The sequence below is a fragment of the Harpia harpyja genome, chromosome 7, assembly GCF_026419915.1.
Source record: "Harpia harpyja isolate bHarHar1 chromosome 7, bHarHar1 primary haplotype, whole genome shotgun sequence".
NCBI lineage: Eukaryota > Metazoa > Chordata > Aves > Accipitriformes > Accipitridae > Harpia > Harpia harpyja.
Window position 1 is genome coordinate 49,956,434 of NC_068946.1, and position 20,008 is coordinate 49,976,441.

At 41.7% G+C, this 20,008-nt stretch overlaps 2 protein-coding genes across 26 annotated transcripts in view; one reads left to right on the forward strand and one right to left on the reverse strand.

Annotated features, from left to right (window-relative positions):
• Window positions 1-7,022, reverse strand: part of ZRANB3 (zinc finger RANBP2-type containing 3) — a 55,736-nt gene extending 48,714 nt beyond the window's left edge. The window contains exon 1 of one of the 7 annotated variants that reach the window (XM_052792776.1): window positions 6,504-7,022. Coding sequence is in view for 2 of the 7 variants with exons in the window: in XM_052792779.1 (XP_052648739.1) it covers window positions 5,701-5,753 (53 nt within the window). In the remaining 5 variants the exon portion in view is untranslated. The other 6 variants (XM_052792774.1, XM_052792775.1, XM_052792779.1 and 3 more) reach the window with 6 other exon arrangements.
• A 235-nt stretch (window positions 7,023-7,257) lies between these two features.
• Window positions 7,258-20,008, forward strand: part of R3HDM1 (R3H domain containing 1) — a 94,678-nt gene continuing 81,927 nt past the window's right edge. For 17 of the 19 annotated variants that reach the window (XM_052792750.1, XM_052792757.1, XM_052792764.1 and 14 more), the window contains exons 1-2: window positions 7,266-7,388; window positions 8,301-8,318. The gene's annotated coding sequence lies outside the window, so the exon portion shown is untranslated. Of the gene's footprint in view, window positions 7,389-8,300; window positions 8,319-15,033; window positions 15,126-20,008 lie in introns of those variants that run through there. The other 2 variants (XM_052792751.1, XM_052792752.1) reach the window with 2 other exon arrangements.

Below are 20,008 nucleotides of genomic sequence, written 5' to 3' on the forward strand. Positions count from 1 at the left end.
TCCACCACCTCAGTATCAATAAAATATTCTAACTATTCCAGTATGAAGAGGTCAGCATGTATCAATTCCTCAATGCTATGAAATAGTTATTTAAGAAAGTCCCCTGTTCATGGATGAAAGTTATTGCCCAAATACAGCTTACTTATAGACAATGAAATATGACTCTTTCAGTAAAGATTTTTCAGAGAAGTTACAGGAAAAAAGGTTATTTAAACTTCTGATGATGGAACTAACAGTCCTCTAAAATTTTTAATCCTAAGAACTAAATCAGGAAAAAAGGGCAAATACAGCCAGTGGGGGGAAGGAAAGAAAAAAAAAAAAAAAAAAGGAGTAAGGAACTTTATTCCCCTCAGAAAGAAACAATCTTAAACCACAGAATTAATCAATGAAAGTTCTCATACTGTGCTTCAGACTAAAAATGTGGATTCTTCACTCATTTTTGTCCATGGGGACAGAGTTAGAGAAAAAACACTAGCTTTTGTTCTCCTATAACTTCAACAGACTTTAAACAAACAAATGGTTAAAAAGCTTAGTAGCAGTGCACTAACTACACATAAGGAAAGCAACAAACCTTTACCTCAAAGCATTACCTAATTATTTTGGATTCATGGCCTGTGTGAAGAGCAGGATTACCTTAATGATCGTAGGAACAAAGAGTATCAGCCAAAATATACTTCCTGTACTGTTAACAGTAGATATTGTACCACCACGTTTGATAGCAAAATTCTGGACATGTTGCACTCAGATTTTTTGATACTGACATATTTCTGAAGCAACTTGGAAGAAGTTAGATATGATCTGGTGGGATGAACCATTATATTCACAAGAAGAAATGTGCTGAACTAAACAGTCATTCACTTCAAGGATCTGCAGGACTAACCCACCCGTTTTTTCACACTGACTGGTTACAAAGTAAGATAGACCTGGGGACAATGCCAATGGTTAAAATAATCAACATCATAAAGCACGATCATGCAAAACAGAGTTTGCAACAGTTTCCTTCTATTGTCACAGAGTACAGGTGAGGAGGTAAAACAGATCGATTCAGATGAAACTATACTCCACAGAGAAAGAACAGCACGTCTGTATTCCTAAAGAATTCCATTTATGAAATTTTAGCTGCAAAACTCGATGTACGCTCTTCCAGCTGAAGTTACATTCTCTTCAGCGAAGAGAATCTAGCTGTCACTGCACTACTGCACTGTGTCAACCTATCTACAGCCCAAGCTGAAAGAGCCTGGGCTTTTGTTCTAGCGCAACTCCACAAACATCTAACGCTCCACGGGCCTACGTTCGACTAAAACTGAGAAATCCTTCCACTGGGATGGGGGGGGGGGGGGTGTTCGTTTCTACTGGAAGTTCTCCAAGACGGTGGGAGGTCCCCGGCCCCCGAGAGCCCCTCTCCATGGTGCTTACCCCGCCGGCGGCGGGTGGCTGCACACGGAGCCCCTGGCCGTGGTGCTGCAGGATGCGGGGCGGAGGTGCGGGAGTGGGATTCGCTCACCCCCTGCTGTACTCCTCTCAGCCGGCTCCTGGCCTGTCTGACAGTTAGTATTGTCTTAAAATGGGGCAGGTCCAAAGGAAAAGGGAAAGAAAAGAGGCCGAGAGGGCACTGCAAAAATAAGTTCTTGGGAAGTTGCCACTTTTGGAGGAAAAAAAAAAAAAATTGGCACTGTCAGTACTGTTGACAAAAATGTCTGTAACTGGACCAACATGAAAACAACAATCCTAACTGGAATCATAGATATGTGTGTGCATGTATATGCACACACTTAAGGACTTCTGTATGAACATGGTTTCAACCCTGGTCTCAAAAACATGTAACTCAAGGGTCTGAACACCTGATGTTACTCACTGGATGAGTGCAAGTGATTCACACAGCAATAAGAACTCCACAGCTGCAGAGAGGCTGCTGTTGTGCTTCCAATAACATGATCAAGGTACAGAAAGCCCAGTTCTCAAGTAAGTCTGGTACTATCAACAGAGAGACAGTATCTTTTCTCCCTAGATTCATATCAGGTCATGTACTCAACATGCTAACCTAACAAGAGACAAGCCTAGTGCTGCTAAACCTCCTCCTGACACCCACTTCTGACTAAAGACCTTCTAGAACATAACTTGTCCAAAGATAGAGGGACACATTCTGAATGTCAGCGAAATGGCCAGTTACAGAGAAAGGAAGTCCTGATTTCTTTTGCAAACCAAACATTCTGTGTCATCTAAGTGTGATTGCACAATTAACTATGGCTTCCCCCCCCACACTTTTATAAGCGGAATCTCTCTCATATCTTTAAAGAAACCATATTCTTCTATCTTGGGCCTCTGGAACATTCCACAGCAGATAAAAGTACTACGATCAGTACCAACGCTCTTTGATACGTGTCCATCACTGAATTTTGCTTAACAGAAGAAGGAAAGCCTCTGGCTTGCCCTGTATACCCAAGAGATGCATTTCACAGAAAAGAAGTCATAAAGCTCTGGTAAATACCCACTTCATCTCTTAGTTGAGCAAACAGAAATGTTTCAGCTCTAACTGTTGGAAAAGCAATCATAATCACTTCAATAGTTCTATCACAATATTTTCCCCAGAGTATTTTTTTTGTCTTTTTAGAAGTTGATTAAGGTACTTCAAGACTGCTGGCAAAAAACAAACACTAAACATTTCTGTAGAGCCAACCTTAAAAAAGTATGCTGCAGGATTGGTGGACCCAACAAACCTGTTCAACACTCAGTTCTGTGATTCACCCCTAAAGAAAATTTCTGACTCATTTTCTGGGATGATTTTCTATTCTATAAAAGCAGAGAAAATTAGATACTTCTGATCAGCTTGCAACATAGCTTGTTGTGAGTGACACTATGAGAATGAAACGTTAACATAATTAACTTTCTGTTGAACTAGATTATGACAAGATTCTTTCACTGAAACACTGAATAAAAACCATGCAGTTTCAGAAGCATAAATCTGAATTAGAGGAGGCACATATGATTCATCAGTACCCAGCGATACTACCATAAAAAATGTTTCTGCATCAGTCACTAATAAGGCGAAAACTGACTTTGCAGATATATCTTAAAAAGCAGCAACAGCAACACAGAAACCACTAACTACCACGTATGTACAAGTTGTTTTTTTTTTCTCTAGGTGAATAATTAAAGAAATGAATGGTGAATAATTATAGAATAGGTGTATAATTAAAGTCATCCACATGCAGTGAACAATGACTGTTATAAAAACATATACAATGACTAGCATGAGCGCAAGACGAGACAGCGATATGGATTGTACATTACTAAACCCTTCATGCATCGCTCCTTGGAAAGGCAAAGTAGTGTGCATAATCACATTACCCAAATACTCTCCTAATTATCTACCCTATTATTTTAACTTGGACTACAAGCTTTCAAAGATGGCCTTTGCCATCTGCTGTGCATATAGAACCTACCGCTCTCGTGGTTGATTACTATTGAGTTCACGGCAAGTAAAAAAATACCTCAGGTAAAACATTTGATGCTCAAGATATGATTGCCTGAGAACATGCACTTCAGAATGAAGTTTTAAGAACTTAGATAATTAAAATGCACTTTTTTTTTAAAGCAACACTTACATAGTTCTTCCCTAAACCTCTTAAGTTTACTACAATTATTGTGAACATGCACTTTTTAATGATCATACAAAGATTCATACCCTGAAGATTCAAAGATCTGTCACGATTTCTGACTAAACAGCAGCGACAGAAATCCATATTCAGTCTATATTCATACCTGCAACACTATTTTATGATATCCAAAGCTATAGAAAGCACTATGAAAGGTATATTGACCCTATGAAAGATTTATTTTGGTTGTGTAGAAAATAAGAAAGAACAGTGATGAAACAAGACAGAGAAAGAAATTAATTCCACCAAATTGCCTTTTATTGATTTGCTAACGTAATAATTATACTGAGAATCGATGCCTTACTTGTGTATAATGACTTTGACAGTGGTGGTCATCTATATTCTGAGACAGATCAATTATGTACACCACTGTAGTAACATTGACAAATAAAAATAGCCTTTTTTAAAAGAAAAAAAGAATTTAGTCAGTGTAGCAAAAGACCAGTTTGTGTCTGTTTTTCTACCCACTGCAGATTCGGAAGCTCTAAAGAGAGAAAAATTAGTGCATGTTTTCTCTAACTACAATTTTTCATTTGTTTCTGTGTGCTTAATACATTGTAATATGCATCCCATCAACCTTACCACATCTCTAGATCACAAGCTCTGGAACTTCAGTTTTCTCAGACAAAACAGACTTAAAAGGTTTGGTGTGGAGACCTAACTTCTCACTCAGAGTACATTCAGCTACAGCAGTTTTATAAGTAAAAAAATAAAAACTGTACGGTATTTTTTCAAGTGTTTTAAAGGAAATCAAGGATGAAATAGCTGAATTACTAAACCCATTAACTTTTAATCTAAAATTGCTTTAGTATCTCAGGACTAGCTAGTGGTAAATGATCCCAACTTTTAAAAGCAAGAACGGGGAAGACTCATCGAACTACAGCATGATTCACTTTCAGGGCATAAAAATGAGTAAAAAATTATGAAGTCCAGAACTTGTCAACACCAGGATAAATGTGCTTATTTGGTGGGAGTCAACATGTCTTTTGGAAAGGTAAGTCTTATCTTTCAAGTCTGCTGAAGTTTTTTTGAAGGGGATCTACAACAATGCACCTATAAACTGGTTGATGCAGTCCACTTTATCAAAATCAATTAAATTAAAACAGAGTAAGTTTTATAAACATATTTGTACAGTAATTATAATTTCCAGGAAAACTTTTGAGAAAGTCCCTCAAACTTTTAAGAAAACTGAGCTGTCACGTGAAAAAATTGCACTGAAACTTTTTTTAAATACAAGCAAGTAGACTGTTCATACATGAGAGAAACAACATCAGCAATATTTCAAAGGAATCTGCTCCAACTTCTTTTATGTTCAATGAATTCATAAATGATCTGGAAAAGTAAGTAACCACCAAAGGATAAGGGCAGTGTAAATACTAGTAAAATAAAATAAAATTTAAAACCAAAAAAACCTGGAATTCTTTCTGTCACTACTGCTGCTGCTATACTGCATTTCACTACAGACACTTATCCTTCCAGAGGTATGTATTGAGACCCAACTGGTTGAGGATATTACCCCAGGTGATATGTTTCTTTATTGGCAGGTTGGGTACAAGACTGACGAGAACTTCAAGGACTGACTACTTAAGTTTTGCAAGAGCTGCTTGTCACACAATATAAACCCACCATTTATTTTTACAGGCCACTAAGTATAGCTTTTTAATGCAGCTCAGCAGCAGATGCCTAAAACAAGTGAGCATTTCCATCAAGAGTTTGCTTCATAAACTTCCTCTTGATGGTCCTAACTGCTCCATGACTGTATGTTCAATAAAACTTAATAGGGAATTCAAGGCTCTAAGAAAATGAGGGGACCTTGGCTGATTGATTCATCAACCATTTTTCCACCAGCGGAATAATAAAGAACTGAAAAACTACCCAAGTCTTCAGGATACAGCCTTTTATAAAATGCTACAAGAAAAACCAATCAGACAGCACACAGGACATCACAAAGCTCTGTAGCACACAACAGTTTTTCTGCAGGCCGGCGTACTGGGCTTGAGGAAAACCTTAATACCTGCCTCGGGGCAAGGTTTTTTTGACTTACGCAATTTCCTGTACACAGCAGCGTCCTGCAAAAGCAGGACTACCCGAGCACATGCTGTGATAACCCAGCAGCAGCAGCCGGGGCGACCAGAACTAGCGAGACCTTTTGGCACAAACGCAACCTGAGAAAGAACAAGAGTCACCTGGAAGCTCGTCCCCTTACAACGACCGAGTCCCCACCCGGGCCACCCTCCGACGCGGCTCACTGCGCAGCCCCTCACCGCGTGACACCCCGTCAGGCGAGGCCTAGGCCGCCCCTCACAACCGCTGCCCGCCTCTTCACAGGCCCCCGCAAGGGAACGGGCTGGAAGCGGCCCCTCCCGCTCCCCACTACCCTGAGGGGCCGCTCAAGGGCCAGGGCCGCCACGCCAGGTCAGGCCAGGCCAGGCCGGACCGGACCGGACCGGACCAGGCCCCGCCGCTCCACTCACAGCCCCGACCGCCGCCGCCCCGCACCTTCGCGGGCTCCGGGCTCAAACTGCCGCCGCCGCCCGGAAATGACGCGCGACCAAACGGGGGGGGGAAGGGGGAGGGAGCGCAAACACGCACGCACCCGCGCGCTTCCCGCCGCGCGCGCGGCGCTTCCGGGCCCGGCGATCATTTTTTTTCTTTATGTTTTTTGTTTTTTGGGTTTTTTTTTTCACCCCCCCGCCCCCGCTTCCCCGGGAGCGAGTTAAACGGCACGTTCCTGCCTGGCGGTGCCTCGTACCGGCCCCTGCTTCGCTCGGATGGTGCGCGAGGGAGAAGGGGAGGGCTGAGGGAGCCGGAGGGGACGGAAAGGGGGAAGGAAAGCGGCGCGGTTACCTCACGGCAGAGGCCGCTCCGAGAGGGGCCGGCTGGCTGGCTGGCTGGGAGGAGAGGGTGGCAGGCGCCGGGTATGGCCTTAAGGGCCGGGCTAAGCGCGGGGCCCGCTGGACGGGCAGCGTTGCCGGCTTTAGAGGTTGGCGGAAGGAGCGGCTGAGGGCTGGAGCCAGGCCGAAGGGCCCGGAGGGCGAAGGGGTGCGCGGCCAAGCCGCGACTTGCAGCTCCCGCCCTGCCCTGCGCCGGGCCTGTCGGGGGCGAGGGGCTCTTGGTACGCCTGCCGGTGGCGGGGGGGGGGGGCACCCGGCGGGGTTGGGGTGCTGCTGCTCGGGATGGACCGCATCCCAGGCGGCAGCGGACCTGCTCGGGCGCGTTACAGTGAAGGGAGGGCTGTCGCCGCCGCCCGGGGGAGGGGAGCCAAGGGAGAGGGGACACCCGGGCTGTCATTAGCCGCCAGAGCAGTCCGTCTTGCGCGCCGCCGCGCTGCCAGTGGCTGTCGGCTGCCCACCGTGGGCGGGCGTTGCGGTACCGGTGTCCGCGCCAAGGCGGGGTTCTTGTTGGTGGTCGCGGCCGTCTGTCAAGGCGGCGGCGCCCACCGATTGGCCGCTGTCTTCTGGGCGGGCTTGCGCCCGCGTATGCGCTGAGAGGCACCACTCACCGGCAGCGCCGGGGGAGGGTGCCGCGCCGCTAATTGGTCCTCGTGGCCGTTAATCATTAGCATTCCGCGCGGCTACTGGCGGCGGTGGCGCGGCGGGGCGGGCCTTTCTCCCCGCCGCGGCAGCAGGAGGAACCCGGGCGGCTGTCGGGGCTGGCGATGGGGTTAAGCGCCCCTCGTGTGTGAGCCCGCCGCCGCCGCGCCGGCCCCAGCCCGCCGGCCGCGCCGCCGCGGTAAGAAGCCCGTCGCCCCGCCGGGGAAGGCGCCTCTGCGGTCGTGGTGGCGGTCGTGGTGGCGGTGGCGGTGGCGGCGGCGGGGCCGCGCATTCCGCTGAGGAGAGCGGGAGGCGGGGGGGGCGGTCGGCCGCGCCCGCAGTGCGGAGAGCGGGGGGCAGCCGCTGAGGGAGGGCGGCCCCGGGCGGGGGGAGGGGCGCGTGCCGCGGCCGTTGGGCCCGGGTGGTGGCGGGGGCCGGCTGCACCTGCACGGCGCGGGGGGGGGGTGTGTGTCCCGGTCCGGCGGGGAAAGGCTGGCCCCGTTTCCCTTCCCTAATATAGGCAGGGCTGGCCGCCGGCGGAGCGGGGCACGGCACGGCATGGCATGGCATGGCATGGCATGGCATGGCACGGCACGGCCCGGCCCGGCCCGGCGGCCCGGAGCTACGCTCCCGCCCCGCCCCGCCGTGGGGCCGCCGGTCGGCCCCGGGGCTGCGCCCTCGGCCTGCTGCAGCCTTGCGCCGGCCCGGCCTGGCCTGGGGTCTGTCCCGGCCGCGCCGTCGCGGTCACTTGTTGGGAAGGCTGTTGGTCCCTGGGCAGTCGCCCTCTCTGGGAGCCGGGGGTAGGGAGCGGGTTGGTGGCCCTCGGAGCGCTCCGAGCCCTTCAGGCGGTGGGCTCTAGGGGTGCCGAGTGTTGCGGGGGTGGCTTTTTTCGGGTTTGGCCCCTCGAGTTAGCAGTAGTTGTTTGCAAGCGTGCTGCGCTCGTATCGGCCATCGTGGGTTCCTATTTAGACCTCCCCTTATGTCGTCTGGAGGGAAAATGTTATGTTCGTGCTGCCTGTGGTAGTGCTGGAAGAGGGTTGTTAATCTATTATGTTCTTTTTTTTTTTTTTTCTGTCGCGTGTTGGACAATTCTGCATGTGGATATATCTAGCATGCTATAATCCAAAGTGTAAGTAGAATCGGGAGCAAACTGTGTCACAGCCTGTTTTTTACAGTCTCTTTTAATAACGTTTTTAAATGAGTTTTCAGCACTGAAGAAGGGTTTCACTTTATGAGGGAGACAGAAAAAGAAGTGAGGCATGGCTATTTCTTACATAGAGTCTAAGAAGAATTCAGATTGTTCACACTTGGAGATTTGCACAAATTCTATTTTTTGTAATTAAGCCTGTAGTACAAGAAACACGTCAGTGGATTTGTGTGATCTCTATAGGAAGCTGGATTAGGAAAGTGATGGAAAAAAAAAACCAAAATGAGTGATGGATACTTTGTTTAGTGTGCACTGTCAGATAATGTAAGCTACAAAAGTGTGTGTGGCTCTTTGGAGTGTTTTTTTAATTGTTTTAATTTTTAATATTGATGCCCTTTTTTCATTAGCCTGAAATTAGGGAGATCTTGTGTGCCTAATGCAGAATAGGGAATGTTTTGGGATTTTTTTTCGCTTACAGAGTGTCTGACACTAGCCTTTTCTGCATTGAGGCATTAACTTGCAATTTGCAATGGTGTTACTTTCTCATGCCTTGTCTTCTACAAGAAGCACTGTACTTGAGACTTGCATTTTGGTTGAATACTAAGCAGAGGACATGATCATGGCAATCTTACAGTGCAGAACTTCTTGTGAATGTTAGATTAGGAATACGTCTTTATTGTTGAAGTGAAAGCAACAAAAATGAAGTTCTGAAATTATTTTTCAAAAGGTTTTACTCAAACAATTTGCTATTCAGGAGAAAGAAATGGCAGCGGAAACGTGTTTTCTTCAACAGTCTTCCATTGTTTGTTACAAATGATAATATTATTGGCAGGCAGCTAATATTAAACATTTGTTTTACAGTAATACTGTGATGTCGAGGATTTAAGTGTTTCTTAGAAAATCTGTAATTTATAGCTTGCACTCGTCAATCAAAAAAAAAAAAGCCCCAATGGTAAAGATAATATGAAGTCTTGTTGTGTCTTTTAAATCTTGAAAGGTCAAAAATGTAGTACTTGTAACTGCATTGCTCACTATTGCTAGGTCACTTTTCATTTTACAAAACTGTAAATTGCTATCAAGATCAACTACTACTTTTCTCAGGAGTAAAAATGGGTTTGACTAAATACCAGTCATTTTTAGAGGTGTGCCGTGTACTGGGTTATGTTTGTTAGCAGTTTTCCAGAAACTATTTGTTAAAGATTTGGGAAGGGTGAGTTACTCAAATCTGCTGCAGTGGTCCTCTGATTATATTTTTTTGTGTGTGTATGGAGGAGTAAAGAAGAAGAATCTGAGGAGAATGATCCTACTACTTTCCTCTTTCTTGTCTTAAGTGTAATTCTGTCTATGCTTTTTTTCTTCTGTGTATTAAGCTTTTGTTTTTCATTTCTTCTCATGTTTCAGAATACATACATCATAGTCTTACTTATTTTATACTACTTGCTTAAAGTCTGTCTGTGAAACTGCTTCAAAGTAGCTGTATGTTCTAGGTGAAGTGCTTTAGGTATAGCTCTGGGTATGAAACACAAATATCATGGATTTGTGTTTTATTCAGTTGAAAGGTGCTGTCAGTTTCCTTCAGTAGCCTAGGTTAATTTGAGTTTGTATATCTTTGTATCACCATTTTCACACATTTACTTCTCCCCAGAGTTAATCTGACTGAGAAACATAGTGCCACATCTTTTAAAATATGATGATATGTTTAAAGTTTCAAGGTGCTGTATTCTAGGCTTTTAAAAGTAGTTGATACAGTTGCATTTTTTTTGGACTCTTTGGGAAAAATGGGACTTTTGACAGCATGTTCGTAAAGAGTGGGTTGTCAGATAACATTAATGGAGCAATATAAACTTTGAATTGGCTGCAGTGTAGCATACATTGAATTTTTAAAAACCTTTTAATATATATGGACAGCATTATTCAGTTTTGGTGAGCTAGGCAGCTCTTATGCTATAACTTTTACTACCTGCATAAAAATAGCAACAACTGTGGATGTCCTGATTGGTGATGGCCAATAAATTTACTATTAAAGTGTATAGATTCTGAAGTTTTCCAGCATACTCTAATTCTTCTTATTTCATAGATACGAACATAGTTAAGCAATCGCCAGTAAAAATAAAATAGTGTAATTCATGGGCGTGACATCTAAGGAACTTTCATAGAAGTGGTAGAGTATTCTGTAATCCTGGCACTACTAGGTTGGAAGGACTGCAGGAGTGTTGGGGTTTGGGAGCCCAGTTAAGCTTTTGGTGGCATTTTCCCACGTACATTCCACCTAGTAATGGCTAGATAGGAATGACCCAAGGGCTTTTGTTAAACGCCGGCATTCCAAATTGAGCCTCTTAGTAATGGAAAGAAGAGTCGTTTGGCAATGCAAGACCTGAATAATAAGGTCGTTCACACCGTACTCTTTAGGCAAGTAGAACCTATGTGAATGCCTTAATATGGTGTTTACTCTGGATGATAGGTAGCATCTATGCAAGCCCATTAAATTAGATTTTGTGTGTTTCTTTGTTGGCTTTTCTTTGAGGTGGAGGACTGATGTGCTGTATAACAATGTTAAGAGATTTTTGAAAGCGGAATTGAAAAGCTCTATTTCTAGGAGATGATAAATCAGCAACAGATCATGATTAAGTATGGTTGGGACAATTGTACTTTCAGCCTGCCTATAATCTTATTTTGATTTCATAACTTTTTGAAGGAGTGCTTTAGAGGAAATAATGTCTGAAACCAGATTTATGGAAGCTCAGCTGCCTTAATTGCAGAACAGCCTCCACTGCTACTCTTGTGCATAAGTTAGTCTCCTGCAGTTTAATGTATGTATTATGAGAATCCTGTCAACGTGTCATTTTATGATATGAACTCTTCTCCAATATATAGAATTAAGTCTCCAAGAATATTATCTTTGGTTATTGTATATTTGTATCCAGGCTGCTGAAGCAAACTGTAGATTTGAAGAGCATGGCTGTGGGATGCTTATTCAAGGGTTTCTTTTCTATTCTTTATCTTGGATCTCTGGAAGGGAATGGGGCATTATGTCTCTGCAGCCATTGGTTTCTGCATAAACGTTTATATACTGCGTTTATATACTGCGTTGTTCACCTGTCTTTGTTCATCTGCTGCTAAGTTTTTTCTGTTCTTTTAACTCTTTCCCAACATCAATTCTTGTTATTCTTTAATGTATAACTCAAAAATTTATGTATAAAATGGAATTTTGCCCTTTAACACTCTCAACTATCTCCCCTGGCCTCACCCCAGGCTTATTTGTTAACAAGTTTGTGCTGCCATTTATTAAAGGTCTTTGTCCAATCGTGTTTAGAATGGTCTGAAGGCTGAAGCTTGTCAAGACAAACATCTTAAATATTGTTAAAGCTATGGCTAAATAGCATAGCATAGTTAGTTGCCTCTTCATTTTGAAAGCACAGTTTTGGATAACTTCCATAACCAGATCAAAAAATAACCTCTAAAAGGTGTAGATGTAGAAGATGTCATTGATGGATTTGGTTTAGCTGACCATTCTTAGCAAAGACCCGGTGCTGAGTTTTGTATTTTTCTATGATCAGCTAGCAGTTAACCTACCACAATTGTTTTGAAGAAGTATGTTCGCAGCTAAGTGAGGTGTAATACGTTTCTGTTAGTGTCGAACTAAACCATTTTACTTTATGTTGCAGTGAAGCAGGATATAAATAGATGTGTTCCTTGTAAATATCTGCCTTTGTGAAAGAGGCCATCATATTGACATATCCTTAGCTTTTTGTTCGTGCCCCCTATCACCCCCTCTGATCTGTTAAATGAGCTGTTATTGTGAGGAGTTTCTGAACGTTTCACTTTCAGCTGTGTAAGATGTAGGTCTCTTATTGTATCAAATTGAAACATGTATAAGGAGACTCACAGGAGCAGTTTAACTGGCAGATGGAGGAAATGGTAACTGGAAGTGAGATCAGTGACTTCTTTAGCGCAGCTGAATCTAGAAAAGACTGTTGGTGTGCAGCTGGTGAGTGAAGTTTGAACTAATTCGAGTGCTTCTGCCAACAGCAGATTGAGGAGTGTTCTCACAGTCCTTTTTGATGTCAGAGCTTTGGGCATAAAAACCTCCTGCTGGTGGCGAGTAGCTGGGAGCAGTTGCATCATTGACCGGCATGCTGGATCCACAAGAAGATTTCCATCTGTTTTCATATTCTAAGTGAGCTCAGAAGAATTCGGTATGTTCTTGTGGAGATGCAGTAGGAGTTTTGAGAGGCATTGGAAAATTTTTGACCCTTATAACTTAGGCTTTGATCAAATGTTCAAGTTTTGTGCCCAAATGATGCAGTAGCAAAATTAGTAAAATCAGTTTGTGGCGAATTCTTGTCAATGTTATCACAGTGTGGTTTGGCTCATTTCAACAGGAGGTAGAGTAAAAAGCCTGTTTCCTTTAAAGCATTGTAAATCCCTCTATCTTTTGGATGAAGAGCTATACATTTCGAGTTCAGTGTGCTCTGTAGGTGTTTAAAGAGTAAAACTTGCCGCCAGGATTAGATTCTTTTTCCTTCCTTTCTTTTATAATCTATTGAATCTATTCCATAACTTAAAGCAGGAACTGAACTCTTGCCAATTTCTGTCTTCCCTTAAAAGCAGCTTGATTGGTTAGCATAGCTCCATAGAATGTCAGTACCTTGACTCAAAATAAAACTTGGCTTGTCTTTTTGAGTTGATGCATCCTTATCCTTCTTACACTTGGGAAGCCAGACTATTCCTGAACAAGAACTTTCACCTAATGGCTTTCAAAGGGAAAACCAAGGGGAACTGACTAGTTTTCTTGTGTTAATGACAGTTGCATATACTTCAGTGGAAGAAACTGTGGTAAAATGAATAATTGGATACCCATAGTATCTGCTGATAGTAGTTCTACTGTTAGAATTGACAGTGAGTCTTTGATTTTTACTTGCAATGAAGTTTATAAATTGTTAGTCTCCTAGTTTAGGTGTTGTTGTTTCTTTTTTGTTTCAAGCACATCAAAGTGATCTTTAATGTATTTTCATTGCAAATAATCTTTAAAAAGGATTCTAGGCGTGTGTTTCGTTGCATGTTGTATTATTCTCATGGAAAAATAAACTACTCTTTCAAGGGTTTAAAGCTGCACCACAAGCCAGTACCAGTATTGCTCCGAGGTGTCATCCTTGTGGTATGGATTGGGAGGAGGCAGAGAACATGCAAAGTCTATTAAATGACTTTATGGAGGCTGCCATAGGAGTACTAATGCCTTCTGGTTAGACTTGTGGTCTAGTAAATGGATATGAATCTTTCACACAAACTATTGTGTTAATTTATAAAAATGTTATGATTTTCATCCTAATGCTTTGTGTGGTAACACTACACAGGTCCTGTTTCCCTTTCTGTTTTCAAATAGTGGCTTCTGGAGAGGAACACCTGTATTTATGTGGACATTCTTGTTACTGGGAGAAGCAACTGAGTCCAGACTGAGCTTAGCTAGTAATGATTTAAATACAGAAGAGCTTTCATCCAGTGTAATAAGTAATACCGTGTTTTGACTAAGATTTTTAAGCTCTGAATGGTACCTTTAGACAAAATTCTTAAAGCAGTAATATGAACAGAATAAATGACGTTACTGGGCTAACCCAGTTATTGCAATGTATGATATTCCAACAGTTGACTGTTCATCATTAGGCACAATGACATCCCATTAGTTGCTACTTAATCTTGTCTTTACTGACACTGTAAAGTTTAATTTGAAAAGCACAAAGAGCAGTAGTCCTTATTAAGACTTGCATATCAAAATAGTAGTGAAAGCTGTCCCAGCACAGAATGTAATCAGCTTTTTGTCTTGCCTTTTCTGCTGAAATATTGGACAATGTTAGAAGCTGGATTTCTGTGTCTATCATCCTTGGTCTACAGCGGTGTGAAGGCTTAAAATTACAACATTCCATAAAGATTAAGAAAAGTGTAGGTATTCTCTTAGTATCTCTTTTTCTTGTCCTGTCTTCCAATATGCAACGAAGTATAGGCTAATTTTAAGCAGGAAACAGTTTAGCCCATTTTTAACATGTGGAATAATTGGGGGTGGGAGACCTTGAATAGATTTTTCATCTGTGTTCAGACAATGTGAATTCAGACATATTTTAGATCAGTGGTGACAATTCTAAAGCCTGTTGCTTGACTGAGATCACAGTGATCTGTTGGGGTTCTTGGTTGTCCAGCTAAATATCTTGTCTCCCCGTGCTGCTTCAGAGAGGCAGCAGAGGCTCTTGTAGATCTGTGTCATATCTGGGCAGCTGACTAGCTCTTGATATGACAAGTAAGAAAGTCCTCATGCATGAAGTTAACAGGCATTCAGCTTTAATACTGCTCATAATTTATTAACCTTGGGACTCTTATGTTTGCAGTATCAGTAGTTGTTTTCTGCATTCATATTTTATTCACATCTGCATATGCTGCAGTTACATGGTTATAATGGGAGTGATTCTAGAACTTTTAAACTATGTTTGAATTCAGAATGCTAATGTACTACATATAGGTTAAATGTAGGCGTGACTACTATAAGGAAGATGGATTTTCTCACGTTTGATGTTATAAGATAGATTTCCATAGAAAATGTTGGAGGACATAAAATTGATATAAACTGTTCTTTGAAATTTTTAGAAATAAAGTACAAGTAAGTAGACTTTCTCTGGTTTCTTTTAATTTTAAGGAAAAATTCTTGCTGATCCTAAGAAGGCTTCTTACCAGGCTAATTGAAAGTAAAGTTGGATGAACAAAAGATTTTCAGTTGGTTCCCACTGAACCTAGGCCATCCAGGTACTCTGGTATTAAATAGCAGTAATTATCTGTAAAGTAATGGAATATTTGTGGACAAGTATGCAACTTAATGCACTGTACACTGCATGAATGTGCCTGAAGACTGAAAGGAGAGACTCTGTGGGTCATTTAGTCCAGTCCCCCCTTCTAACAGGAAATAATCCTTTCATAACTGTGTCAAACTTTATCTTAATTAAATTTCTAGCTGTCTTCTTTCTTGCTGAATAGCAGTTGTAAAATCTGGTTCTGTGATGTCTCCTGGTCTCCAGCCTGGCTGACTGTGGCAAACTTAGAGGCACGTGGTTTTGTGGCAACGATTTCCTCTTGCTTAAGTAGCTCTTCTACCCACCTGTTATCTACTACAGCCATATGTGCCATCTGATAAAGAACTGTCCTGTTCAGTCTGTATTTTGATTAAACTAGATGGGCTTTTTCAATCTCTCCTTAAGCTACCTTGTTTTCAGAGTGAAATTATGTTTTCCATACAAGTTTTTACCAGTGCAAATACCGTCTTCCATATAAGGTCTCACCAGGGCTCGTATTAGAATGGCTTTTATGCCTCTGTAGCTTTTCTGAGAATAACTTGAATGGTAGGTACATCTTACTGCATTTACCTTTTTCAAGGCTACATTGCATTGTGAGCTTAGTCACAGAATCAATACTCATCTTACGATTGGTTAACTATTTCCCTTCCATCTTGGTTATATTGGATGACTAATTGGTTTAAGAATTTCCATCATTGGTAACAGTCAGTACTGTTACCAGTATCTTTAAGATCATCTTTTTGCCCCTGCTGGTGGTACTTCCCACAGCTGTGATCCAAAGATTTTAGCATTACATCTCACATAGTAGGACTGAAATGAAACAAAGCTCCATTGCTAACCCCTTGCCCGTTTTCCCCTCACTGCTTTACTCATTTGCCCCCTCTTTTAATCTACTCCTTGTTATAATACCTTTTGTTAGTAAGCCTTCTGATTACTAAAATAATTTTTGTTAGTCTCCGTTGTCTCTACTTTATCCATTTCCTGTATAATACCACATACAATTCAGATAGATTAGGCCTACTCCATTTGTTTTTCCTAAGAAATATTACTTTATTAAATAGAGCTGTTTGGTGTCATCTCTGTTACACATGTTTTCCTGTCAGCTAATTTTCCATTGACTTTGTGCCTTTTATTCATTTTTTTCCTCTAAAATTTGTTCAAAAGCCAGGCATACAGTTATTTTTTTTTCCATATGTTTAGTTCTGTGCTTGTCATTCTAACATAAAATTAAACCATCATGTATTTTGTACTGTTGCAAAAAAATCCCTGCTTTGGGACTTCTGATCTCATGAGATAGTTCTAATTTTCTGTAGTTAGTGGGTACGCTGTTTTCAGCATTTACATTGTGAATCTTGTTCTTCCTTTGAATGTACTCTTTCAAATTCAATTTCAGATGTGCTGTAGTGATTTTCTTGTGTTCTTGTTCTTTTTCTATTTGTATGGATAATGAATTTTTTGTTAGCAAGTTCTGACTCAGATGGGTAACTTGTGTTTCTGACTTCCAAGGCTTACCTTTTGGTTGGTCAGCCTGGTTTGGGGAGGCTTTTTTTTTTTGTGTGTGTGTGTTTGTTTGGTTTCTTGCTTCCTCTGCATTTATTCATCCAGCTAAATTTGTGGATAATTCTTTTAAAGGGCTCTCCTCCCTTCCCAGCCCCTTCTCCCTCTGCCTTAGGGAATCTGTAGTGAGGGCAAATTCCACATGTATTTTAGAGAAGATTCCTTAAGTAATCTACACAGATAACATTGTTAAATACTACATAAAATTCATCAATATCTTTTCATATATATTATTGTAACTGTATATTGTATATCTGTATAAGGAAATGATACATCAAGGACAACCTGATTATCCTCAATCCCTGGGTTGTTGTAGCCTGAGGCTATATCGGAGTCCGTGTCTTGGATAGCCTATAAAGTAAAGCCTTTTGGTCAGAGAAATGCAGGATTATAATAATTATTAATAGCTATTCTATTAATTATTAATAATCCTTTGCTTGAATATTCTGACTATATGACTGAGATTCTTAAGGATTGACTATTCAGTGGTAGAGCAGTGTTAAAGTTAGTGATCTTGAAGGTCTTTTCCAACTTAAATGATTATATGATTCTGTAAGGGTTGTCAGACATTGGAATAGGCTGCCCAGGGAAGCGGTTGAGTCACCATCCCTGGAGGTATTGAAAAAGCACATAGACAAGGCACTTCAGAACATGGTTTGGTGGGCATGGTTGATGGTTGGACTTGATGATCTTGAAGGTCTTTTCCAACCTAAATGATTCTATGATTCTAAAGTTTGCTGTCTCTTTAAACCGTCTCTGTTCCTTATCCCACATTTGGTATCACAGAGAATGACTGTAGGACTGATCTTTTGGTCTGGTCACACTTCCTATGTTAGGCAAAGCATAATACAAGTTGTAAACAAACTCCCTCAAAATATGAAAAATCTCATTTCCAGCAAGATTTTCTTTCCTGTTCTCTTAAGCTTTCAAAACCTTTCTGCCCCCAAACTTGGGTGGGTATGCATGTGTGCAGCTAGGGAGAGGTGCATTTGGTATTTGCATTTTGAGGGTGGGTTTTCTTCTCCTGTCAAATTTGCAATGGCTTGGTCATGCAGTCTTTGAGGTATTTTTGAAGAAAACAATGGTGCTTACTTTTAATTTCTCTAATGTCTTTATACTTGTCTCTAAACTTTTTTTCCAGAAACTTTTCAAATAAATTCACGAAGTTCTAATGCACTGTATTAGTTTCTCATCTAAACTTCAAGATGTAAGAGTTACAGGGATCCTTCAGAATATAAACTTGCTGGTGGCAGTATTTATCCTATGTTCATACCTTTTTTTAAATTAAAAAAAAAAAATCAATCATGCTATAAACCAAATCTTCATTAAGTTTACTTTTCCTTCCTCCCTCTCCTCTAAAGAGAGGATACAGTGTTTGATCCTGGTAAGTTTGTTTTTTTTTTTTAAAGCGTAGCCCTCTTGTTTCTGTTATTATATGGTGAAGGAGGAGGATATGCCATCACAAAAAATTGGTACTTAGTGTAAATGTTAGCATTGCTTCCTTGACTGAACCCTCTACATCTTAAGAAGATGAAGTATTGTTGAAAGGTATGAGTACCAAGGTGGCAGAAAATGATGCTCCATGTTTTTAAAGTTGGGGAAAGGAAGAATCAGCTCTCCATCTCCCTTGTGCTTGGGTCCAGACAATTAAGCTGCTGTTCTTTTGATGACGTACTTTCAGAATTGTTCATTAGGAAGTAGTGAGATGCTGATTTTACTCTACTTTCCTTTGTTACCAGGATTTTCAGTTTACAGACATAAAATCATGCTTAAATAGCTGTTCGGTGAGGCCATCATATTAGTGAGGCAATTGTCTTCTGACCTCCCTCTGACCAGAAAGTTGAACAAAGGAATTAACAAGATTCAACTGCAATGCAGGGAACTGCTCAGCACTGGATCTTAAACCTGTTTAGACTGAAGCTGCTGGAGATGACAGTAGCTTATTTATAAACAATGCAGGAAGACTAGCTGTAAGAATCGGATACTTCAATCTTCTGCAAGTTAGACTGTCTCCACTGAACATTCTGCTTGAATTGTGGATTCCACAGAAGACTGGTTTAGCTATAACCTAATTCAAGAAGCTTTGCTGACATGGAAGGCTTTGCTGGTAAAACTTGACTAGATGTCAGCTTATCACTGTGAGATTTCACTGGATGAACTTCAGTTTAAAAACTAGTTCTAGCTGTCTGTGGGGTATTCAGATCTGTACAGCTGTCACACATGATAAGACAATTTAATGTGTAATTTGTTCCAGGGCTTGTCCTGAAATTAATGCATGTTAATTGAAAATCAGCTAAACTGAAACAATTGCACTTAGTAAATCATAGAATCACTTAGGTTGGAAAGGACCTTTAAGATTGAGTGCAACAATCAACCTAACACTGCCAAGTCCACCACTAAACCATGTCCCTAAGTGCCTACATGTGTTTTAAATACCTCCAGGGATGGCGACTCAACCACTTCCCTGGGCAGCCTGTTCCAGTGCTTGACAACCCTTTCAGTGAAGAAATTTTTCCTAATACCTAATCTAAACCTTCCCTGGCACAACTTGCGGCCATTTCATCTTGTCCTGTTGCTTGTTACTTGGGAGAAGAGACTGACACCCATCTTGCTACAACCTCCTTTAAGGTAGCTGTAGAGGGGGATAAGGTCTCCCCTCAGCCTCCTTTTCTCCAGGCTAAACAACCCCAGTTCCCTCAGCTGCTCCTCCTAAGACTTGCTCTATAGACCCTTCGCCAGCTTTGTTGCCCTTCTTTGGACATGCTCCAGCACCTCAATGCCTTTCTTGTAGCGAGGCACTCCATGGAGAATTGAAGAGTATTTATCAAAACAATATCAAATAATTAGATTATCCACCTTTTACTGTGGATTTGCAACTTTTTTTATATAATAACAGCTTTGTAGTTTGTAGTTACAAACATTATTGTACAGTCATCTTGTGGCATGTGAATTTATATCTTAATACACAGACTATGTTAATCTCCAGAAATTGGGAACTTTGCTTAAAGTGACTACAAATTTTACTGGTTTATTGGTGTTTAAAACAGAGATCTGACATCTGTGACAAAAAGCCCCAAAAGATGGGGCGTAGTTTGTTTGTTGGTTGGTGGTTTTGGTTTTTTTCATATCTCATTACAGCTTCTCAGGGAGGAACAGTTCTTTCCTAGAATAAGTTAAAATAGTTGTTTTCTGTCATATTCAGCAGAAGAAGAATGTTACTGCTGGCCTTGTCCAGATACTCAAATCATAGCTGACCAGCTAATCAGAGACTTTGTTGGAAAG